Source organism: Moschus berezovskii, chromosome 15 (genome assembly GCF_049115385.1).
Source record: "Moschus berezovskii isolate FMDL1 chromosome 15, NW_MosBer_1.0, whole genome shotgun sequence".
NCBI lineage: Eukaryota > Metazoa > Chordata > Mammalia > Artiodactyla > Moschidae > Moschus > Moschus berezovskii.
The window spans coordinates 48009209-48034829 of NC_142474.1; the positions used below are offsets into that span (position 1 = coordinate 48009209).

Sequence of the window (25621 nt, forward strand, 5' to 3'; positions counted from 1 at the left end):
AATGATTTTCCAGGGACTTCCCTGGTGGTCCAGTGATTTAAGACTTCCAGTTAAGGATTACAGGTTTGATTCCTAATCAGGGAGTTAAAATCCCACATGCCTCAGGGTCCAAAACCCAAAACATAAAACAGAAGCAATATGGTAACAAATTCAATAAAGACTTTTAAAAAAGAGAATGATTTTACAGTTCTAAAAATTAAATTCTGAGTTTATGCTCAAAAATAATCCCAAATGGAAAAGGCATGCATAGGAAACTTTGGCCAGAGAACTGTTTTTTCATAAGATCAGACTTTAAAAGTTCATATGCAAAACTAAAGAGAAACAAAGGAAGAGGATCAGAATGCCTAAAGGGACACATAAACTGAAGTTGACCAAAAAAAAAAAAAAGAATATATGTATTTACATATATTTATCATCTATAATGTATACTTACAGAATATATTATATACATAATTATATTTATATAAACCTATGTAATTTATATAAAATATATAATCAAAGCTATGATCAAAAGAGATAAATTGCTAGCCTGCTGTTTGAGGTGGAGGTAGGATTTTTTTTGAATCTCATATTTGGAAGGTTCTCATTTAAGGACAATGCTAATTGTTAAGTCTTTTTCTTATATATTAGCAAAATGTACCATTCTCCCTTTGCTGCCCCACAGATTTAAATACCAGAAGGGGTTTTGTCTTTATTTCAGGTCATGAAACCAATGCCTGGTGGCATCTGGCAGTTTGTGTGAGTGAAAAGACCAGTCACAAAGCAACAGCAAATGTTGGAGAGTACAGTGACCTGGAAACACATTCCCTATCAAAAGAAAATTCAAATGTAAAAATTAGATAAATAGTGTATTGGCCAAACTACACATCCTAAGATTTCACCCAAGTGCCTCCAGGTTTCTGAGATTTCTGAGATTCACACAGGTGAAGTGATTTGCCTTACACCTACAACCAATCAATAAAAAACATGCAACTGAAGACATTAAACTCTAGAAGCAATTCACTGGCTTACCTGACAGCATAGCCTGATCCAAATGCTGAGGGGTCCAAATTTGTTTTCCATTCCAGTGGTTCTACAAAAACATAGTTTGCCTCTTGGGGATATTTATAGATAAAACTCTCCACAAACAGAATAATTTCCTTCACTATAGCCTCATTGAGAGGAGTAACTTCCAGGGTCTTAGCCCCATGCCCCGCAGCAGTCCACTGCGCAGACCTGGTCAGTGCCACTCCCATGGGATCCCACGATGCTCAAACCTGAGCTCAGCACACACACTGCATCAGAGCAGAGAGAGAGACAATAGCATCCATCTTCCTAGAGGAACATTTCTCATTTTCAAGATTTTAAGCTAGTACTTACCCAACCCACATTCTGCTTGTTCATCTTAGAGACGGATTTTTTTTTTTAAATTATCCAATTGCTCTTCAAGTCAATAAAATAGTTAATGTTCCCTGAACCAGCTCTAAGTAAAACTGACCCAAGGACATAAGGATTTTTCCAATATCTGCCTGCCCTGGAATGAATAACTTCTTTCTCATTTTCAGCGTAAGACCGAGAATTCCGGTCAGAAAATGGAAACAGAAAAGTCCAAGAGCGGAAAAAAAGAATCGGAGGAGGCAGGTCTTCTGGTTTGCAGCTCTGCTGGGGCCAGTGATTATGAGAGATGCTTTTTTGAGCTGGATCACACGTTGTTTATAATTATGCTATTAAACTGAATTATGTTACTCTTTGTTGTAACATACATCTGTATCTGTGCAATGATGGCTGATGAAAGTTCCCCAAATGCCCTCAGAATTCATAAGAAATAGAATAAGAACATTAAGTAAAATAGAATTTTAAATTTTTTCTGAAAATTGGTAAGGCACATATTGACCATATTAATCAAAATATTTGAGTAATTCAAATTTCATACTCCCTGCATATATCCTGTCCAGAATATTTTATCATAATTCATAACTTGCTTAAGAGCAAATGCGAGCATGAATAAGAATCTTTTCAGCCTGTTTATCTAAATTGATTATCAGATGATTCTAGCATTAAAGTGTAAAACAGAAATTGAAATAAATTTCACTTTCGATAAATAGAAATTAGCCTTTAAAAGAGGTATCTGAAAAGATAACATTATCTGCACACTTAAATAAGAGCCAAGTTACTAAATAAGTCCTGATATTACTATATTATGGAGCTTTGTCTTTTTTTTCAATACTCTATACTTGTTTATTTTCTCATTTGCAATTAACACTGATCGTTAAAACCTTTCACCTGGACTAGTAGAAGAATGGTTTAAAAGTTAAATAGAAAATATAATTAGTTTCCCACTTCCCATAATTATTACAAAAGCTCAGAACCAAGATTTTATAGAACTGGTTTGGCAATTTTACTTTCCTTCCTGTTGTTATATCTTCAAATCCAGTAACAGGGACATCTAGATCAGAGGTCCTCGACTGGGAAGTATTGGCTGATGAACAACAGTGAAGAAGTATCATACAGATGTTTTATGATCAAAACAAAAGAAAGGGGACATTGTGAGCACTTTGATGAAGACAAAGAATGTGTCCTGCCATGTGCAGGACAGTTCCCTAGAAGGAAGAACTATGATGCAACCTCCAACATTTAGCACATAACCAATTTCAGATAATTCATACCTGAGCCTACAACCTATTGTTACTTTACAAATAATCACAAAGGATTTTTCACAGTTTAAATACGCATTGAGTTTTCCAGAGTTTAAACTACCATATAAATCAAAGGATGGTTGTAAATACTTATTTTATATGGAACTTTATCAGGAGGTCAGCATTTTGCAAAATCATATCATTGATTGAAATTCTAGTCACACAATTTAAGTTTGTGACACGACTGTATTTCGGGCTACTGCATACACAGCAATTCAACATAAGGCTGGAGTAATTGATTTTGTTGTTCAGTCGCTAAGTTATGTGCAACTCTTTGTGACCCTATGGACTGCAGCACACCAGGCTTCATTATATTCTAGTATAGTGGCTACCTGAACATTTGCATGCTGATATTTTATTACAATTATCTTCTTTTATTTTACAGTGAGAGCACCACTGAGATTTAAAACTATGATTTTGATTTCAGAAGAGTAAAGTGAGCATTGCAAAATATTATAAGAAGCAAATATTGGATCAGATAAAGTTTAGAACAACATAATATACATACATACACATAATATACATACACATACATATGTATATCTGTAAAAATGCTAGTGAAATAAAATGAATACCAAAAATGTATAAATTTGTTCTGTGCATTCATTTCAGTATTTCAGTTTCTACTGCTAGATTCTGAACACATAAGCAAGCACTGATATTTATGCGTGACACTCTTGAGTTTCCCAATACTATGAAAGAAAGTGCAGATAGATCTATTTCATACAGAAAGGCTCAGGTGGATGGTTCTGTTTTTAAACTAAAGATAAATTTGTTTCAGTTTATAAAGCTGTTTAAATCATTTCCTTATTGCACCTTTTTTTTTAAAAAAAATGTGAAATTATATAAGGCTATAGCAGTCCACATACCAGATTCTAATTTTCTGGAAGACACTTAAAAAGGAGCTAAGAAATGAAAAAAGTTCTTTTTCTCATCATGATAAATTTTTCTATGAACGTGTGTAACACATTTGACACTATTCAAATTGTTTTTCTGAGTCTAATAAACCCAGGAGCTGCAGCAATGGACAGGTTTGACTTAAGAAAGCCTAAGAAAAAACGGGCTTCCCTGGTGACTCAGTGGTAAAGAATCTGCCTGGCAAGCAGGAGATGCAGGCTCGATCCCTGGGTCGGGAAGATACCCTGGAGAAAGAACTCCAGAAGTGGCAACGTACTCCAGTATTCTTGCTGGGTTAATCCCATGGACAGAGGAGGAGCCTGGCAGGCTCAGTCCATGGGGTTGCAAAGAGTTGGACATGCCTTAGTCAATAAACAACAACAAGTGAGCCTACGACCATCCAGAAGACAAGCACAATATTATTAGAATAGTATTAGGGGAAAAAAAAAAGTGAAACAGAATCGCAAAAAGAAGACCATGTATAAAAGATTTTTAAAAAAATAAAAAGACTTTGCAGACCCAACTGAGTTTTTAAAAGAAAAACAGGTAGTTTTGTGTTTTTTTTTCCTTCTTAAGTATGAGAATTTCTAATCACCTCTTAATTTGCAAAGAGAACAAAAGCTACAGCATTTATTCCTCTAATTCCAGTAATGTTCCAAAAATTTAAACACTAATATTTTTTTTTTTAATCAAGACAAGTTGATGGGACGTTTTCACCCAGCGCCAATCCATGAGATCTTAGGGCCTGAGAACCATGGTTACAATGAACATGTGTAAATACACAGTACTTATTTTGAGTTAAACCAAGATTTTGAAATTTAACAATGATAAGGGAAAAGGTTTTTGTGTATGTTTGTTTCCATAAACTGAGAAATCACTTTACCCTCATATTGTCTACTCATCCAATAGATACAACAGTTTGTTTTTTTCTTTTTAAGGGTCCGTTGCAAGCCTCCAGTCTCATTCATAAAATAAAACCCATTCGTGAATAACTTCTGGAACACCTAAGCAGAAGCAAAACTCAATTTTTTACGAGACTAGGGAATATAAGCGTCCACTCTAAGATCTAGCGGGTTAGGAGCAGTGCCCGCGCTGGCGTCCAGAGAACGAGGATACCAGGCGATGAAACCTGCAAAAAGATTGGTTTCAGGGCTGACAAGAACCGAGCCCTGAATAAAAAACAGACCCGATGTGGAGATGCGCAAGGATGGCACCAGCCGGTCCTCGAACTCGGTAAAGTCAATATTTGCGCGGGAGGCCGCGGTCTTGGGCTGGGAGGACGGAGAGGGGCGGGAAGAAGAGGCAGCGAAGACGCACGGAGATGGAAGCAAAGCTGCAGAGACGGAGGGAGAAGGGAAGGCAGGCCAGGAGCGGCGGGAGCGGCAGCCGGGGAAGGGGGACGTGGATGCGGTCCGGGCTGGGGGCTGCAGAGCCGAGGTCCCAAGCCCGGGAGGAGAGGGGTGTCCGCGGGGAAGCAGGGGCTGGAAGTGATGGGAGAGACGCGAGAGGGCCGGATACCGGGTCCGAGGGGAGAAAGGGAAGCCGGGAGGGGACAGAAGCGAGGCCTGAGCGCGGCTCCTCCACTTCTCCACCCCCGCGGACTGCTGCAAAGACGCCAGTCCCCGCCGGTCGCACTCACCGCAGCACCCGGCTCAGCGCCCCGCGCCCAGTGCTCCGCGCTCTGCCCGCGCGCCCGCCGGTTGCTAGGACGCCGGGTAAACACGGCTCCGGGCGCGCGCCCGCGTCCAGCCCGGAGTCCCGCCCCCGCCCCAGCCCCGCGTCCAGCCCGGGGTCCCGCCCCCGCCCCAGCCCCGCGTCCACTCCCCGAGTCCCGCCCCGGCCCCAGCCCCGCGTCCAGCCCGGGGTCCCGCCCCCGCCCCAGGCCCGCGTCCACTCCCCGAGTCCCGCCCCGGCCCCAGCCCCGCGTCCAGCCCGGAGTCCTGCCCCAGCCCCGCGCCCAGTCCCCGAGTCCCGCCCCCGTCCCAGCCCCGCGTCCTGCCCCCGCCCCAGCCCCGCGTCCAGCCCCGAGTCCCGCCCCCACCCCAGCCCCGCGTCCAGTCCCCGAGCTGCGCGCCGCCTTCGAGACAAACGCGCTCGGTTCTTCGTTTTTCTCCAGCTCTCCGAGGTCGCGTCCTCCTGGCTCCTCCAGGTGGAAAACCTGTCACCTTCCCTAACGCGCGGTGAGAGGTTTTAGCAGCAATTTCACGGTAGAACCGAAAGCAAATGGAAAATAATCATTGGAAACGCCGTTTTGTTTCCCTCTAGGCTTCTAGACAGAAGTCCCATCGCATTCCTTGAGGAGTTCTGTGTACCCGAAATCTTTCCTGGATTCTGAAAAATAGCACAGGGCCTCTTACAGGATGTTTGAGGTGCACATTTTTCTCTCCAGAAAGCAAATAAACTAGACTTCTAGGATATTAACTGGAAAAGCAGAAACTGCTCTTGGATACTCTAGTTCGGAGAACTAGAATGAAATGAAATTTCCCTGTGTTTCTAAATGCCTTTCGCCTCTGTGTGCCAAGATGACTTTGACCCCACCAGCAGACACTCTACCATCAGGAAATGTTGTTAAGTCTTAGTTGGGTAAGTCGTGTCCGACTCTGTGACCCCATGGGCTTTAAAACCCTGCAGGCTCCTCTGTCCATGGGATTTCCCAGACAAGAATACTGGAGTGGGTCGCCATATCCTTCTCCAGGGGAGCATCCTGACCGAGGGATTGAACTGTGTCTCTTATATTGGGAGATGGATTCTTTACCACTGAGCCACCTAGGAAGCCCACCAAAAGGAGACCAACCTTGAAAAACCAGAGGGAGGGAGTGGAAAAAAAGAAAAAATTTGTTGGGTGAAAAAAAAAGGAGGGGTATGAGCGGTGTACTGTCTTGGCTGATGGAGTGTTTGGGGACAGCAGAGATAGTTGGCGGGGGGGAAGGGAGGGAGGGAGACAGTGTTGAGGAACTAGAACTGGATTGTTTTTCATTAAAGCCAGCAGATCTGGGAGGATGTCAAGTGTCATCTGTGAGGGTAGTATGCTGTTGCCACTCAAAAACAGCTTTCTGCAGACACACAGAGAAATAAGGTTGATGTGACCTTGCTTTGGGTTCTTCTCTTTTTGAGATTGTGAAACTTGTTAGGAGTGGAATCTTTCTGCCTGAAGGGGCCTCCCTTCCAGAGAAGCCTAGAGTTGCAAGCACCAGAAAGGAAGATTATGTGCCAGTAGGTGTAAGGGGCCCAATAAAATTTTTTTACAGGTGGTAAGATTACATTCAGGAGCACAGGATCACACCTGTAGAACTGAAGCAGGGTCATGACCTGGTGAAGGTAAACAAGCTGGGGAGGGGCCACCTTTCAGAGGCATGAAGCTTCTTCTGGTATTTCATTTCACTTGTGCATTTTAATCAGCTGTAGAATATGAGAACACATTTACTGGATCCAATGTAGAAACTGGCCAGAGATCTACAGAGTGCTGGACAGTTGACCTTGGTTTGCAAAGCGGAAACAAACCAGCACCAACCAAGATCTGAGCATTGGCCAAACTCATGCCAAGTCAGAATCTATCGTTGCTTAATCCTATTCAAAATTGGAATTTATTAGCTTCGAGTTTAAAAAAAAAAAAAAAAAACAACTTCTAACAATATTTAAATTTGTAGAATTCCCAGCTGGCTTCTTCCAGTTTTTTTCTCGCCACGTTCAAGCACTAGCTTAACTGACCATTTCTCAGGGTACACACCATCCCACCTAAAGAAGTCTCTCAGTAGAACTTAACTCCTCTTTGTCTTTTTGCCTGTCTCCTGCCACTGCAGTCAGCACCATGAAACAGGGACCTTTTCTGTTTCCTTCCAGTGTGTATCCCTAAGAGCTGGAAGACTAGAATGACCTGTGGAAGGAGCAAAATTGATTAATCATCTGACTGAAGATGGCTTGCTACCTGACATTCTTTGTTGAACCAGGGAGCAGACAGGTAAGACCCATGTTTCCCTGGACACACTTGATAGAACCAGTTTGACGATTCTGAGTGACTGTGTTATGGAAAAGAGCTTTCAACACTGAGGGTGCACAGGTGTTTGCTGTAGCAGAGGGCTCTCCCAGCATTGCCTGCAGCTGAAACATGACCCAGTTTTGTCCAGTGGAACTTTAGAGAAAGTCTGCCGTGGGCATCTGAGAAAGGTTGGGATGTTTTTGGCTAAATAAGCTCTCCGTGAAACCATCCACCCTGGCTCAGGGTGGCTCAGCTCCCCTGGTGCAAAGTAAATATTGAGGCGCAGATTCCACGTAAGCATTTGCTAGGATTGCCTAACAAGGTACCATAGACCTTAAACAACAGAAATATATTGTTTCACAGCTCTAGGAGCTCAAAGTCCAAAATCAAGGTGTTGGCAGGGTTGATTCCTCCTGAAGGCTGTGAGGGAAAGATCTGTTCTGGGCCTCTCTCCCTGGCTTGTGACGGCCATCTTCATGTCTTGGGATGTCCTCTCTGTACACCTGTTTCTGAAAAAGGCCCCTTTTCCAAAGGCAATCATTGTGTTGGACTAGGGTCCGTCCTCATTAACTCATTTTAACTTGCATTACCTCTGTAAGACCCTATCTCCTACAGGTTTGCATTCTGAGAAACGGGACTTCAACATATGAATGGGGAGGGGAGAACACAGTTCCAAACATGGCATTCTGTAAACAGGGGAGTCGGTGGGTTTCAGGAACCCATTCATCTGTGTTAGAGTGGGGCCCCCTGGTGTGGGGCAGCCAACAGGAGCATATACAGGCCAGAATCAGGAGAAGGTTGGTCTGAGTGTCTGATACCTCAATCCGGAAAGGACTGACAGTGGAACTGCACAAATCTAGCCAGAAAGTACAATCACTCAGTTGTGCAATAATGGAGTTAAGTCTCATGAGGGGACAAGATCTCCTGTTAATGGAATTTTTTGGACTTCAACAGAATTCTGATGGTGGGACATTTGCACGAAGTCTGATGAAGCTCTAATGGCCAAATTCCCCAGGTCCAACCTTTGCTTAGAGACAGAGACCAACCATCAAAGAATGGCAGCCTCAGCTGATGGACTATGGACCAAGTCCATGGACTGGAAATGAAATGGCTCTTTCTGTGTACATTCTAACTTCCTAGACTTTCATTTATTTGATAAGTATTTTTTTTTTTTTTTGATACTGGTATGTGCCACCAGGAACTCTGTTCGCAGAACTGGGTTGTCCAGTTCCAGTTCTGGGGGGAAAAAAAAGGAATCTGTTAAACTCTTCAGAATCCCTGGAGTAAGGCCCATAGCAGGGAGCACAGTAAGCAAAGAAGAAGAGACGTTGCAAGTGGGCAGTCACAGAAGGTAGTACCTTGAAGCCATGATGAAGAGGCAGATTGTATTCCAAGAGCAAATGAAAGTTATTGGAGGGTTTTAAGGAAACAGTGGCATGATCTGATTCATGTTGCTAAGAAGTCTAGCTGTTAAGGTGCAAGAGTAGAAGCAGGACGACTATTAATTACCTACCCCCGTGGGTCAGGCCCCTAAGTAACAGTCCAGGATGGAGAGAGGCCTGTGAAGGATGCATTGAGGAGCCCTTCCAGGGGAGTGAAGGCAACAGGACTGGACAGGGAGAAAAGCTAAACTGCCCTGGGTCTGGGATGGCCCTGCAGGGTTTTCCCATATTAAGGTGGGCCTTTGTATCTCGTTATCTTTATGTTTTCTATCCAAATCTTTATTCATTTGTTAACCTCCATTACGGAGAAGGCAATGGCAAGCCACTCCAGTACTATTGCCTAGAAAATCCCATGGATGGAGGAGCCTGGTAGGCTGCAGTCCGTGGGGTCGCTAAGGGTCGGACACGACTGAGCGACTTCACTTTCACTTTTCACTTTCCACTTTCACACATTGGAGAAGGAAATGGCAATCCACTCCAGTGTTCTTGCCTGGAGAATCCCAGGGACGGGGGAGCCTGGTGGGCTTCCGTCTATGGGGTCACACAGAGTCGGACACGACTGAAGTGACTTAGCAGCAGCAGCAGCAACCTCCATTACACACTAAGTTCATCTTTTTGTCTTCCAGTGTTACTGACATATTTACATACAGCACTGTGTAAGTTTAAGGTGTATAGCATAATGATCTGACTTACATCATAAAATGATTGTCAAAATACATTATCACAATGTCTTATTGTCACAAGTTTAATGAACATTCAGTCATCTCATATAGATATAAATTGTAAAAATAGAGAACAGTTTTTCCCATGTGATGAAACCACTTAGGGTTTACTCTCTTAAGAACTTCCACATATAACCTACAGCTGTGTTAATGATATTTATCTTGTTGTACATTACATTACTAGTAATTATATGTCATAACTGGAAGCTTGTATCTTTCAACCACCTTCATCTAATTCCCCTCCTCTCACCCTCTGCCTCTGGTAATCACAAATCTGATTTCTTTTTCTATGAGTTTGCTTGTTTGTTTTTGAAGTGTAATTGACCTGCAACACTATGGGTGCATATGCTCAGTCATGTCTGACTCTTTGCCACCCCATGGGCTATATAGACCACTAGATTCTTCTGTCCATGGAATTCTCCAGGTAAGAATACTAGAGCAGGTTGCCATTTCCTCCTCCAAGGCATGTTCCTGACCCAGGGATTGAAACTGATTCTCTTATATCTCCTGTATTGGCAGGTGGATTCTTTACCACTGCACCACTTGTGAAGCTCCATCCACCAATATGGCACTGGTTTAAATATATACAGCATATCCATGGGAAGGACTATTACACAGCTGTTTTAGAAGAGTGAGCGAGATCAGTGTTTATTGTATGTGTATACCACATTATTTTGATTACTGTAGCTTTCTTTGTAGTATAATTTGAAATCAGAGTGTGAGACCGCCAGCTTTGTTCTTCTTTCTTAAGATTGTTTTTATGATTCAGGATCTTTTATGTGTCTGTACAAATTTTAGAATTATTTGTTCTAGTTCTATGAAAAATGCCATTGATATTTATAGGGATTGCATTGATTTTATAGGTTTCCTTGGGGAGTATAGTCATTTTAACAATATTAATTTTTCTAACCCATGAGCACAGTATATTCTCCCATGTGTTTGTGTCATCTTCTGTTTCTTTCATCAGTATTTTATAGTTTTTTGTTTACAAACCTTTTACCTCCTTCAGTTCAGTTCAGTCGCTCAGTCGTGACCGACTCTTCGCGACCCCATGAATCACAGCACGCCAGGCCTCCTTGTCCATCACCAACTCCCGGAGTTCACTCAAACTCATGTCCATCGAGTCGGTGATGCCATCCAGCCATCTCATTCTCTGTCATCCCCTTCTCCTCCCGCCCCGAGTCCCTCCCAGCATCAGAGTCTTTTCCAGTGAGTCAACTCTTTGCATGAGGTGGCCAAAGTATTGGAGTTTCAGCTTTAGCATCAGTCTTAGGTAGGTTTATTTCTAGATATCTTGTTTATGATGTGATGGTAACTGAAATTGTTTTCTTAACTTTTCTTTCTGATTATTAGTCACTAGTATATACAAATGCAACAGATTTCTGTATACTAATTTTATATCCTGCAACTCCACCAAATTTGTTGATGAGTTTAGTAGTTTTTTGATGGTGTCTTTAGGATTTTCTCTGTATAGTATTAATATCATGTCATCTGCAAACAGTGCAGTTTTACTTCTTCCTTTCCAATTTGGATTCCTTTTGTTTCTTTTTCTTCTCTGATTGCCATGGCTAGGACTTTTAATACTGTGTTGAATAAGAGTGGTGACAGTGGGCCATCCTTGGTTTGTTCCTGATCTTAGAAGAAATGTTTCAGCTTTTTACCTTAGAGTATGATGTTAGCAGGACAGGGAGGCCTGGGATGCTGCAGTCCATGGGGTCACAAAGAGTCAGACATGGCTGGGCGACTGAACAACAACAAATTATGTTAGCAATGGGCTTGCATATATGGCCCTTGTCATGTTGAGATATGCTCCTTCTATACCTACTTTTGGGGGGAGTTTTAATCATAAATGGATAATGAATTTTGTCAAAAGCTTTTTCTGCACCTATTGAGATGATACTATTTTATTCTTCAAATTGTTAGTATGGTGTGTCACAATGATTGATTTACAGATATTGAATTATCCATGCATCCTTGAGATAAATTCCACTTGATCATGATGTGTAATCTTCTTAATGTGTTGTTGAGTTTGGTTTGCTAATACTTTGTCGAGGATTTTTGCACCTCTTCACCTGTATTGGCCTGTGATTTCTTTTGTGTGTGTGTAACATCATTCTCTGGTTTTGGTATCAGGATGATACTGGTCTTATAGGATTAGCATGGCCAGCTTCTTATTTGTTCCTGGTCCTCACTATTACCTTCCTGTAGTCCCACTCTAGCCCTTTAGGTGAGAAAGGTCAGTGAAGGGAGAAGTAGAAGGACAAGGAGTCTCTATAAACTGTCCTGTCAAAAACTAACTCTGCATTCTTTGCATTAAGCCTGATCTGGCTGTTTCTCTTATGAAAGTTTTTCTTGGGATTTCAAAAATCTTGCAGTGTTGGTGTCCTTCTCACTGTATTTTGCACCATCCCTAAACAAGCTTCTTCCTCTGACTTTGTTCCTGGGAATCTAGCTGTTCATACATTTACTTTCTGCTGAGGTTTTATAGCTACCATCCCACCTCCTCCAACCCCCACTGTATTTTTCACCCATAGCCAAAATTTGACCCATGGGAAGCACTCATACATTATCTGCTCAACTCACTCTGCAGGTCAGTCCTGTCACGATTGAGGCTTTCCTCAATTGTACTCTGCCTGTCTCTCATCCCCCAGGCTCATCCACTGTCTCCTCCCCGACTCACAACTGCACAGTATGAAGGACATGTACTAAGCTCTCTAAGTAGTCGCCAAGAGTCAGACTCGACTGAGTGACTGAACTGAACTGAACTGAAGTAGTCTTCTTAAAGTCCCGCTTCTTCCATCCTTCTAAACTGAGGTTGAGGGGCACGTGAACAGAAAAGAGATGGCCAGTACAGCTCTCTCCAAAAAGCTCTTCCCTGGAAATCCACTCATTTCCCTTCTATAACTTCAATATGGGTGAGGCAGGAAATTGACTTTCCAGTTATAACCTCTACAATTTTACATCTCAGCCTAGTGCCTTACTCTGGAATAAATTATCTATTGTATCTTGAATCCTAATGTCTTGAATGAGTGAAACGTTTAACATATTATTTCTTAGGTGTATGTACAAATTGTGGATGATGTACAGAACAAATCAGTACTATACATTGCCTCAGAAAGTGGATGGATGGGGAAGAATTATGAATGTTTTTGTTTTATACCTTCTTATCTTCTGGTGTGTTGCAATGAGCGTGTGTTCCTATAGTAAATAATTAGGACCGTGTAAGAAACAGTAGACATAGAATGCACGAGTAAATATAAATTCTTTATACAGATAATTCAAATTTAGGTCATATATCAACCATCATTTCATATGCATCAAACAAAATGATTTTTATTCTAAGGTAATAAAAGTGTAGGATTGCCTTAAACATTTGAAAACACAAAAGTGTTTTCTCTGATCTTTATCTCACATTTACATGTTGTGCAGTTGATTGACCTTTAATGAGTGAGAAGATAAAATAAGAGAAGTCTCTAACTGAATGGAAGGAGGGGGGACTAGGGCTAGTATGTTGTATACTTCATTTCCATATAAGTGAAAAATGAAAAATAAACCCAGAGAGGTGCATTCTTTTATCAGTTTGAGCCACACCTACTATAATGATAAAAACTGGTCTGTAGGATTAATTAAACCTAAATTTCTAATCAAATATGTGCATTGTGCACATCACTAAAACCCACAAAAATGACAGTGAGGAAAGAGAATGGGAGGGAAGATGAAATGGGTGAAACATACCAACAGAACATGGGTAATAGAAAACAGAAGCGTTGAAATGGCTTAACTGAGTGGAGAAAGCTGAATCCTAAAACCTTGAAGGGATCAAAGCCAATAAAAATAAAACATTTGCAGAAAAATGGACCCTGGAAAAACTCAGAACTTGGAGGCATCTCTGAAGGTGCAGAGTGGACTGAAAACAGGAAGACAGCTTGAAAGCCTTGTTCAAGGAGTAGCTGGACATGTAAATTCTTCTCCCAATCTAAAGGTTTATCACTCAGAGCACCAGGAACAGCTGAAAACACTGTACAGAAATCATGGAACTAAGGAAATATGGGCTCCCGATTACACACACACACCCTCACCCTCCCTGCTGTCTCCTGGCCTCCTTCCTCACACTGGCAACCCGATGTCTATTTTCAGGCAGGCCTGATGCTGACCAGCATGGATGCAGAGATCAACAGGTGCTGACACTTGAGAGTTCTTCCAATCAAATAGACAGGTGTTGCAAGAGGGAACATGTGTGGGTAGCAGGGGGCAGGAATGATGCCAACAGAATTATACCCTCTATTTCCAAAGTAAGAAGACAACAGTAATTCCTAAAAAGGAAAACCAAGCCATAGCAGTTTAAGGATGTCATTTAGAAATTTAGAAACATTGAGCAATACCAAAGATGAGTAAGAGTCTTGCCCATCTCTGTGATTTTTATGGAAAAATAAAAGGATTCAATCAATTTCTCAAGAAGAACCAGGGCCAACCACTTTGTGGAAAGCTTGTGCTCCATCATCCATCACACAGACTTAGAGACACCCAGTCCTGATGAACTTAGACATCAGAAGAGACGGGGCTTCTGTGACAAGTAACTAGAGCTGTAATACTGCTGCATGACTTCTCTGGTGGCTCAGATGGCAAAGCGTCTGCCTACAATGCGGGAGACCCAGGTTCGATCCCTGGGTCGGGAAGATCCCCTGGAGAAGAAAATAGCAACCCACTCCAGTATTCTTGCCTGGAAAATCCCATGGATGGAGGAGCCTGGTTGGCTACTGTTCATGGGGTCGCAAAGAGTCGGACACGACTGAGCAACTTCACTTCACTAACCCAGCACCCCACTCAGTAATACTTGCACTCACAGACCTGTAGGTCAGGTGCAGTTTCTTGCAGTTTGGCTCATCTAGATGAGGCCAGAATACTCTGGTTCAGGCTGTGCTTCTAGGCTTGGTTCCAGGCTGTGAAACCTGTTCCACATCTCGTTCCAGAGCTCAGGCAGAGGGCCAGTGGCTATGTATGGCATGTACTTGTCATCATGAATCACTTTCATGAACATTCCAACTGACTTCCCATGGATCCAGAAAATCACATGGTCAAGCCCAAAGCCAGAGGTAGGAGAGCTGTTATTTGCTCACTGTGAACTCATGGCCAGGGTGTAGATAATCTGATACCACTTCAGCAGATTGAAGAAATCGCTGGAACTGATAATCCAGTCCACCAGCACACCTTCTTCAATGTGTCATTCAACAAGTGTGTTTTGATATTGGTCTTCATTCCCATTACATCATCATGGTAGTTCTGTCACCTTATCATATTCTCTGTCCTCTAGCAGGCAAATCTAGGATTGTATACAAATAATTTAAACACATTGTAATCATGTGTTTAAAAAGAGAATATCTAGGATGAATAGCCTAGAGAAGTGTTCTGATTTGCCTCTTTATTTTTATTCAGTTATTTTGAGTCTTTAAAAATCTTTTTCTAAATTACTTTTTCAAAGTCTCTCTTTTTGTTTTCAACTCTCTCTTTTATCTAAATAAGAATACAGAATACCATAAAAAAATACCCCATTTTACGTCAGGTAGCACTTGGTCCCTGTTCTGGATGTTTAAAAAGTAGAAACTCAGAGCAAAATACACTGGAATGCAGGGAAAGTTATTTGATATAGAAAATGTGTAGTCTAGCCAAGAAGTGATTACTTCAGAAATCCTCATGGAGAATAAAGGATTTAATGTGAGACTTGATATTTTGGAAAAACAAACTGAGGATTAATAATATCCGGGTGATGTCTCCCAAAAACACCAAAGGAAACAGTGAAGACGTCTTAAAAGAATGGCTTCCAGATGCCTAGTAAATCATGTGTCTCTACTGAATGAGAACATAGCTAAAGGGGGATATTACTTATTTTGAGAAAAGAAGCATTCTTTGAGTGACTAGTCGTCTTTTGCCCGTCACTCTGTAATACTATTAAAGATCTAAAAGCCAAGAGTATTATCCTTTTCAAATAATGAAATGATGGATACATTATTTGCAATGAAAATTAGTTTAACTGCACAGTGTGATTTATTTGTAAGAAAATAAGTAAGTTAGGGTTTTATGGTGAGATGAATTGTCTTCTTTGGTGACTAGAATACATCTCGGAGTTTTGTAAGGTGGAGGAAGGATGATTGTAAAAAGAGAGGATGGGAAAACCAGGATGGGGCTTAGTGCTTCAGAATATATTTAGGTACATTTCAGAAACAATTTGTGATCTGGACACTGATTTCCTATATAGTATCTAGACCCACAGACCCTTCGGCAAGAGTTCATATGTTCACAGTTTGGAAGCCACTCACTTGGTTCATTGATGGAGCGTCTCAGGCCCCATGTTCCTCTGCCTTTTGCGGTCTTAAGTCACACCCTCCAATAGGCTCCAGTATGGATCTGCACCAGTCACAATGTGCCAGAACCCATTAGCTTTCAGAGTTGGGGTCCTGAAGAGCAGTTATTGAAGTCACTGGCATTGGTTTTCCATACTGAAATCTTCCTTTGATTTTCTCAATGATTCATAGTCTTATCCCTGTACTATTACCTGGCAAGTGTTTGGGCTCGAAGCAGTTCTTCTCTGGGTTTTGTCACTGGGTTAAAAAACAACAGCAACAGAAGCAGGAATGAAACTAGTCTCTAGGGATGACAAACAGATTGCAATCCAATATCATAGACCAGAAATTAGAATGCGTACATTCTCTCTGAGGGGTATTGCATTTACTCAATTACATTTCCTATAGAGGATTTTAAACACAAATGGGCCATTTTGTAATTTCCATGGATATTAAGTTCTTAAGGTAGAAAAAGGGGGAGAAAAGGAAGTCTAAATGAACTAAATTAATCTTCTGTTTCCTTCCTAACTCACAAATCAGCTGAAAGAGGCAGAAGCACGATTAATAAACCATATGCAATACATTGCCAGTTGTCATTTGAGGAAACTGTTTTTTCTCCTGTCTTATTGATTACCTAAGTGTTATAATAACATTACAGGAACTTTTTGGGATTAGGAAAGCCATGATGATTTTTCCCCCTCCTTTGCAAAAGTGTCTCCTTCCTCAGCTTCTGTAAGCTCACTTAAGAGCAGGTTAACTTACTTAGTTAAGAGTAGGTTCTGGTATAAGAAACAGAGACTCCAAAAACAGTGGCTTGCAGAGGACAGAAGTTTATTACAACAGTAGTCTGCATCAGCAGTCAGCTCTGCAAAGTCCTGGGGGATTCAGGCTCCTCCTCCGCTGGGCAGGACTCACATTTCCAAGGTCTCCCTCTCCAGCATAAGGACCACTTTCCAGCCAACAGGAGGGAGGAAAGCATGAAGAAGGGCAAAGGTCATGCACTGGCTTTCTTTTAAGGAAATTGCCATACCACAGTTCTACTTATATCTCAGTGGCCAGAATTAATCACATGAAACATTTTGGCTTTTTACATTCTGAAGCTATCTTAATAGATACACAGAAATTTAAATGAACCAAATTAAATTGTTTGTTTGTTTGTTTTTTTGGCTGCACTGCACAGAGCAGCATGTGGGATCTTAGTTCCCTAACCAGGGAATGAACCGGCACCCCCTGCTTTTCAAAGCACAGAGCGTTAACCACTGGACTGCCAGGGGAGTTTGTTGTCTTTTCTAAAGATCTGACCCTTTTATCATTAAAAGGTTACCCTGTTTTTCTCTAGTAATGATTTTTTCCTGGGAGTATATTTTATCTGATTTTAATAGAGGTACCTCAGCTTTCTGTTTGGTGTTTTCCTGGTGTATCTTTTTCTATTCTTTCAATTTTTCTGGAAATTTACATTTTAGATATGTTCATTGTAACAGAATATAGCTGATTTTTTTTTAAAATACAGTCTGACAGTGTTTGGAATTGACATGTACATGTTGCTGTATTTAAAATGGATAACCAACACGGACCTATTGTATTGCAAAGGGAATCCTGCTCAGTACTCCGTAATAATCTAAATGGGAAAAAAAGAATTTGGAAAAGAATAGATACATGTTTGTATATGATTGACTCCCTTTGTGGCACACCTGAAACTAACACAGCATTGTTAATCAACTATACTTCAGTACAAAATAAAAATTTTTTTAATAAAGTAAAAAATATATATAGTCTGACAACTTTTGTGTTTGATGAAGGCATTTAAGATATTTACATTATGTGAAACCTTATTTTATGTTTCCATTTGTCCCATCTTTTCTATGACTCTTTTTCTCTCCTCTGTTGCCTTTTGCTTGATTAATTTTTTCCGAATTCTGTTTTATCTACTACTATTTGGAAGTCGTGCACTCTGATACTGTTCTTTTTGTGGTTACCAGAAAATAACAGACATAATTAACTTATCAAAGTCTCAGATTAGTCTCTTTGGCCAACTGCTGAGCCCTCATCCCTGCTGGAGTTGTGTCCCTTCTGGTACAACATGCTATCGCTGCTTTATACAGTCATCATTTCATATTGTTTGTTTCTGTGCATATATTTACCACTTTCTCTGCTTTCCTTTTCTTTGGAAAAGAAGAATCATCGAGGTATGACTAATGTTCAGTAAACTACACATGTTAAAAGTATACAATTTGATAAGTCTCAACATATATGAAACAGTCACTACATCCAGGAGAATGAACCTACTGTCACCTCTGAGAGGCTTGTCATGCCCCGTTTTACAGCTTCATCCAGTCTCTCTATTCTGTTGGTGGTGGTGATGCTTCAGGCAGGAGCCTAAATCCAGATCCTGTTGCTTTGTCATGGCCATTAGTAGACATTTCTCTCCAATTGTATCTCAGACTTTGAATATGATATCACTTTCCTTCTCTCTCTCTTTTATACTCGTTAGATTTTCCCTTAGTAGAGGTCTGCTGGAGAAGAAAATAGCAACCCATTCCAGTATTCTTGCCTGAGAAATCCCATGGACAGAGGAGCCTGGAGGGCTACAGTCCATGGGGTCGCTAAGACATGACTTAGCAAGTAAACCACCAACCAAAGATCTGCTAATGACAAATTCCCCTCAGTTTTTGATGACCTAATTCAGTTCAGTTCAGTTGCTCAGTCGTGTCTGACTCTTTCCGACCCCATGGACTTCAGCACGCCAGGCTTCCCTGTCCATCACCAACTCCCGGAGTTCACTCAAACTCATGCCCATCGAGTTGGTGATGCCATCCAACCATCTCATCCCCTGTCATCCCCTTCTCCTCCCACCTTCTATCTTTCCCAGCATCAGGTTCCTTTCCAATGAGTCGGTTCTTCGCATCAGCTTGGCTTCATGCAGAAAAGATTTTTTTTTCCACTAAGAATAGAGGTCTTGGTTAAAAATAGTTTTCTCTTTGTACATTGAATATATCACTTCACAGTCTTTTTTGCCATCAAGAAATCAGATGTTGACTTGTTACTCCTCAAAAGGTAGTACATCTCCTTTTAAGATCTCTTTTCATTCTTTCTTTTGAATAATAAGCATTTATAAAAAGCATAGGGCATAGACACAGAGAAAAATCTAGTAATGACCAGTAGGGAGAGAAATGGAGGGGCAAGGTAGGAGTAGTGAATTAAGAAGTACAAACTATTATTTGTACGATAAATAAACTATTAATATAAAATGTATTGCACAACATAAGACATATAGCCAATATTTTAAAATAACTGAATGGAGTATAACCTTTAAAAATTGTGAATCACAATATGCTGTATAACTGTAACTTTATAATATTGTGCATATCTCAAATAAATGTTCAAAATAGCTGAAAATAACAGTAGCATAATAATAACTAAGAGCAAAAAAAGCATAAGATGTATAAAGATCAAATACAGCTTCTTTTATAGAATTGAGGATCTCTTTTTCTTTGATGCTCTACAGCTTCACCATAATTTTTCTAGTTGTGAGTTTTCTTCATTTTTATCCTGCCTGATTTTTGCTGTGCCCTTCAGTCTGACCAAAGATCCTTTTCAACAATTCTAGAAAATTCTCAGCTGTTTTATTCTCATACATTAACTCTGCTCCCTCTCTCTTTTCTTTCTGAAGCTCTGTTTGTCCTTTGTTGCTTCAGTCGTGTCCAACTTTTTGTGACCCCATGGAGACTGTAACCTGCCGGGCTCCTCTGTCCATGGGATTATCCCAGCAAGAATACTGGAATGGGTTGTCATGCCCTCCTCCAGGGGATCTTTCCAAACCAGGAAGCAAAACCATGTCTCTTATATCTCCTACTTTGGCAGGCAGATTCTTTACCAGAAGCGCCCCTTGGGAAGCTCCAGTTAGGCACATATCTCGTCTGTCCACCCATTTTCTTAACCTATTTTCCCATATATTGCATATGATTTCTGTGCCACCTTCTGGATAACATCCACATGATTACTTGTCCTTGAGATCACTAATTCTCTCTTCAGTTCAGTTCATTCGATCAGTCGTGTCCGACTCTCTGTGACCCCATGAATCACAGCACGCCAGGCCTCCCTGTCCATCACCAACTCCAGGAGTTCACTCAAACTCATGTCCATCGAGTCGGTGATGCCATCCAGCCATCACATTCTCTGTCGTCCCCGTCTCCTCCTGCCTCCAATCCTTCCCAGCATCAGAGTCTTTTCCAGTGAGTCAACTCGTCGCATGAGGTGGCCAAAGTACTGCAGTTTCAGCTTTAGCATCAGTCCCTCCAATGAACAACCAGGATTGATCTGCTTTAGAATGGACTGGTTGGATCTCCTTGCAGTCCCAGGGACTCTCAAGAGTCTTCTCCAGCACCACAGTTCAAAAGTGTCAATTCTTCGACGATCAGCTTTCTTCACAGTCCAACTCTCATATCCATACATGACCACGGGAAAAACCATAGCCTTGACTAGATGGACCTTGGTTGGCAAAGTAATGTCTCTGCTTTTTAATATGCTATCTAGGTTGGTCATAACTTTCCTTCCAAGGAGCAAGCGTCTTTTAATTTCATGGCTGCAGTCAGCATCCACAGTGATTTTGGAGCCCCAAAAAATAAAGTCTGACACTGTTTCCACTGTTTTCCCATCTATTTCCCATGAAGTGATGGGACCAGATGCCATGATCTTTGTTTTCTGAATGTTGAGCTTCAAGCCAACCTTTTCACTCTCCTCTTTCACCCTCATCAAGAGGCCTTTGAGTTCCTCTTCACTTTCTGCCATAAGGGTGGGGTCATCTGCGTATCTGAGGTTATTGATATTTCTCCCAGCAATCCTGATTCCAGCTTGTGCTTCTTCCAGCCCAGTGTTCCTCATGATGTACTCTGCATATAAGTTAAATAAGCAGGGTGAAAATATACATCCTTGACATACTCCTTTTCCTATTTGGAACCAGTCTGTTGTTCCATGTCCAGTTCTAACTGTTGCTTCCTGACCTGCATACAGGTTTCTCAAGAGGCAGGTCAGGTGGTCTGGTATTCCCATCTCTTTCAGAATGTTCTGCAGTTTATTGTGGTGCACACAGTCAAAGGCTTTGGCATAGTCAGTGAAGCAGAAATAGATGTTTTTCTGGAACTCTCTTGCTTTCTCCATGATCCAGCAGATGTTGGCGATTTGATCTCTGGTGCCTCTGCCTTTTCTAAAACCTGCTTGAACATCTGGGAGTTCACATATTGCTGAAGCTTGGCTTGGAGAATTTTGAGCATGACTTTGCTAGCGTGTGAGATGAGTGCAGTTGTGCGGTAGTTTGAGCATTCTTTGGCATTGCCTTTCTTTGGGATTGGAATGAAGACTGACTTTTTCCAGTCCTGTGGCCACTGCTGAGTTTTCCAAATTTGCTGGAAAAATGGCTGTCTGAAGAGGCCTTACAAATAGCTGTGAAAAGAAGAGAAGCGAAAAGCAAAGGAGGAAAGGAAAGATATAAGCATCTGAATGCAGAGTTCCAAAGAATAGCAAGGAGAGGTAAGAAAGCCTTCCTCAGCGATCAATGCAAAGAAATAGGGGAAAACAACAGAATAGGAAACACAAGAGATCTCTTCAAGAAAATTAGAGATTCCAAGGCAACATTTCATGCAAAGATGGGCTCGATAAAGGACAGAAATGGTAGGGACCTAACAGAAGCAGAAGATATTAAAAAGAGGTGGCAAGAATACACAGAAGAACTGTACAAAAAAGATCTTCATGACCAAGATAGTCACAATAACGTGATCACTGACCTAGAACCAGATATCTTGGAATGTGAAGTCAAGTGGGCCTTAGAAAGCATCACTACGAACAAAGCTAGTGGAAGTGATGGAATTCCAGTTGAGCTGTTTCAAATCCTGAAAGATGATGCTGTGAAAGTGCAGCTGTGTCTAATCTACGGTTAAACCTATCCATTGAGGGTTTATTTTGTTCATTTCAGTAGTTACGTTTTTCATTTCCAGGTACTCTACTTGCTTCTTAGCAGATTACAGTCATTTTATATAGTCTATTGTTCTCTATACAGATTTTCAGACTTTTATTTATACATGCTAAGCATAATTATTTTATAACCTGATAATAACAGTATCTGAAGTCTTGTGGTTTTATTTCTAATAGCTTTATTCTTGCTGCTTCTCATTCATGGTACCTTGTTTCCCTGTGTGTTGAATGGTATTTTGCTGTGAGCTGCTCATTTCCCTTGAAATTTTTTTTTCAGTGAATTTTTTGAGAACTGGGGAAAAAAGTTCCTTGTAGAGAAGACTGGCCTTTGCTTCTGCCAGATTCCTGTATATCTAAGGCTACTTTGAATTCCTGGTATCATTTTGTGTATTTGGGCTGTAATTTTTCATTTAAGAATATATCATGAAATTTGTGTTACTCTGGATAAATTCACCTACTCATTATTTTTAATGTTGCATGGCATTCTATAACAACGATTTATTATAATTTATTTCATCCTTTGACTGTGTGGAACACAACAGACTGTGGAATATTCTTATATGGGAATACCAGACCGCATTACCTGCCTCCTGAGAAACCTGTATGCAGGACAAGTGGCAGCAGTTAGAACTGGACTTGGAACAAAGGACTGCCTCGGAATTGGGAAAGGAGTATCTCAAGGCTGTATTTTGTCACCCTGCTTATTTAACTTACATGCAGAGTTCATCATGTGAAATGCTGGGCTGGATGACTCACAAGCTGGAATCAAGATTGCTGGGAGAAATATCAACAATCTCAAATATGCAGATGATACCACTTTAATGGCAGAAAGTGAAGAGGAAGTAAAGAGCCTCTTAATAAAGGTGAAAGAGGAGAGTGAAAAAGCTGGCTTAAAACTCAGCATTCAAAATATGAAGATCATGGCATCTGGTCCTATCACTTTATGGCAAATAGGGGAAAAAGTGGAAACAGTGTCAGATTTCATTTTCTTGGCTCCAGAATCAATATGGATAGTGACTACAGCTAACAAAATTAAAAGATGCTTGCTCCTTGGAAGAAGAGCTGTGACAAACCTAGACAGTGTATGTTAAAAAGCAGAGAAATCACTTGGCTAACAAAGGTCCTTAATGTCAAAACTATGGTTTTTCCGGTAGTTTTGGAAACTAACCATACATCACTAATGGAAAAACCATAGTTTTGTATGGTTGTGAGAGTTGAACCATAAAGAAGGCTGAGCGCCAAACAACTGATGCTTTCAGACTGGTGCTGGAGAAGACTCTTGAGAGTCTCTTGGACAGCATAGAGATCAAACCAGTCAATCCTGAAGGTAATCAACCCTGAATATTCATTGAATATTTGAAAGGACTGTTGCTGAAGCTGAAGCTCCAATACTTTGGCCACCTGATATGCAGAACCCACTTATTGGAAAAGACCCTGATGGTGAGAAGGATTTAGGGCAAGAGGAGAAGGGGGCCACAGAGGACGAGATGGTTGGATGGCATCACTGATTCAATGGACATGAGTTTGAGAAACTCAGGGATATAGTGAAGGACAGGGATGCCTAGTGTGCTGCAGTTCACGGGGTTGCAAGGAGTCAGACACAACTTAGCAACTGAACAGACCAACAATTTATCCTTCAACTGTTTACTTTTTAGGAGATATCACTAAAAATGTGTATCTTTATATCCATAACTTAACATGTTTGCTTAATCATCTCTAATTTTTGTATATATATAAAATATATATACCCTCTAATCATATACATTCAGTATTCAATAACATATTGAATGTATTCATTTATACATTCAAATATATGTAATACATACATTATGATATATATGTATATATATGTTCCAGAAAGTTGGACTGTTATGGCCAAAGAACATGTGTATTTTAAAAATGTTTAAAACACGCTACACATTATCTTCTAGAAAGATTCTGTCAATTTGCAGCCCACCAGTGTATACCCATGCCCTTGACAATGCTAGATATTATCAGTCTTTGAATTTTGCTGATCTGCTGAGAATATTATTATTTTAATCTGCTGATATCTCACTACTAATGAGGCTGAACATATTTGCTTACATTTGACTGCTTTTCTCTTCTATATGATTGCTGTTTATGATGAACTCTGGACAGAGGTTCGTGACATTGTACAGGAGACAGGGACCAAGACCATCCCCATGGAAAAGAAATGCAAAAAAGCAAAATGGCTGTCAGAGGAGTCCTTACAAATAGCTGTGAAAAGAGAAGTGAAAAGCAAAGGAGAAAAAGAAAGATATAAGCATTTGAATGCAGAGTTCCAAAGAATAGCAAGGAGAGATAAGAAAGCCTTTCTCAGTGATCAGTGCAAAGAAATAGAGGAAAACAACAGACTAGGAAAAACAAGAGATCTCTTCAAGAAAATTAGAGTTTAAAAGGGAACATTTTATGCAAAGATGGGCTCGATAAAGGACAGAAATGGTATGGACCTAACAGAAGCAGAAGATATTAAGAAGAGGTGGCAAGAATACACAGAAGACCTGTACAAAAATGATCTTCATGACCAAGATAATCACGATGGCATGATCACTGACCTAGAGCCAGACATCTTGGAATGTGAAGTCAAGTGGGCCTTAGAAAGCATCACTACAAACAAAGCTAGTGGAGGTGATGGAATTCCAGTTGAGCTATTTCAAATCCTGAAAGATGATGCTGTGAAAGTGCTGCACTCAATATGCCAGCAAATTTGGAAAACTCAGCAGTGGCCACAGGACTGGAAAAAGTCAGTCTTCATTCCAATCCCAAAGAAAGGCAATGCCAAAGAATGCTCAAACTACCGCACAATTGCACTCATCTCACACGCTAGTAAAGTCATGCTCAAAATTCTCCAAGCCAAGCTTCAGCAATATGTGAACTGTGAACTCCCAGATGTTCAAGCAGGTTTTAGAAAAGGCAGAGGCACCAGAGATCAAATTGCCAACATCCGCTGGATCATGGAGAAAGCAAGAGAGTTCCAAAAAAACATCTATTTCTGCTTCATTGACTATGCCAAAGCCTTTGACTGTTTGGATCACAATAAACTGTGGAACATTCTGAAAGAGATGGGAATACCAGACCACCTGACCTGCCTCTTGAGAAACCTGTATGCAGGTCAGGAAGCAACAGTTAGAACTGGACATGGAACAACAGACTGGTTCCAAATAGGAAAAGGAGTATGTCAAGGTTGTATATTGTCACCCTGCAGAGTACATCATGAGGAACGCTGGGCTGGAAGAAGCACAAGCTGGAATCAAATTGCTGGGAGAAATATCAATAATCTCAGATATGCAGATGATACCACCCTTATGGCAGAAAGTGAAGAGGAACTCAAAGGCCTCTTGATGAGGGTGAAAGAGGAGAGTGAAAAGGTTGGCTTGAAGCTCAACATTCAGAAAACAAAGATCATGGCATCTGGTCCCATCACTTCATGGGAAATAGATGGGAAAACAGTGGGAACAGTGTCAAACTTTATTTTTTTGGGCTCCAAAATCACTGCAGATGCTGATTGCAGCTATGAAATTAAAAGACGCTTGCTCCTTGGAAGGAAAGTTATGAGCAACCTAGATAGCATATTAAAAGGCAG

General features: G+C 41.0%; 1 protein-coding gene and 1 long non-coding RNA gene across 4 annotated transcripts in view; one reads left to right on the top strand and one right to left on the bottom strand.

The window, feature by feature from the left end:
• The window catches only part of ODAD2 (outer dynein arm docking complex subunit 2), a 174919-nt gene extending 169637 nt beyond the window's left edge, over positions 1-5282 (bottom strand). Inside the window, exons 1-2 of one of the 3 annotated variants that reach the window (XM_088844043.1) lie at positions 5212-5282; positions 1012-1274 (exon numbers count right to left, since the gene is read on the bottom strand). In XM_088844043.1, the coding sequence (XP_088700169.1) occupies positions 1012-1235 (224 nt within the window). In that variant the 5' untranslated portion in view covers positions 1236-1274; positions 5212-5282. Of the gene's footprint in view, positions 1-1011; positions 3690-5211 lie in introns of those variants that run through there. The other 2 variants (XM_055430171.2, XM_088844042.1) reach the window with 2 other exon arrangements.
• Positions 5283-5696: 414 nt separating this feature from the next.
• Positions 5697-17751, top strand: LOC129558785 (uncharacterized). Its single transcript, XR_008686456.2, has 4 exons — positions 5697-6155; positions 6821-6890; positions 7413-7530; positions 8503-17751. It is a non-coding gene; the product is annotated as an uncharacterized LOC129558785 (long non-coding RNA).
• Positions 17752-25621: the final 7870 nt, after the last annotated feature.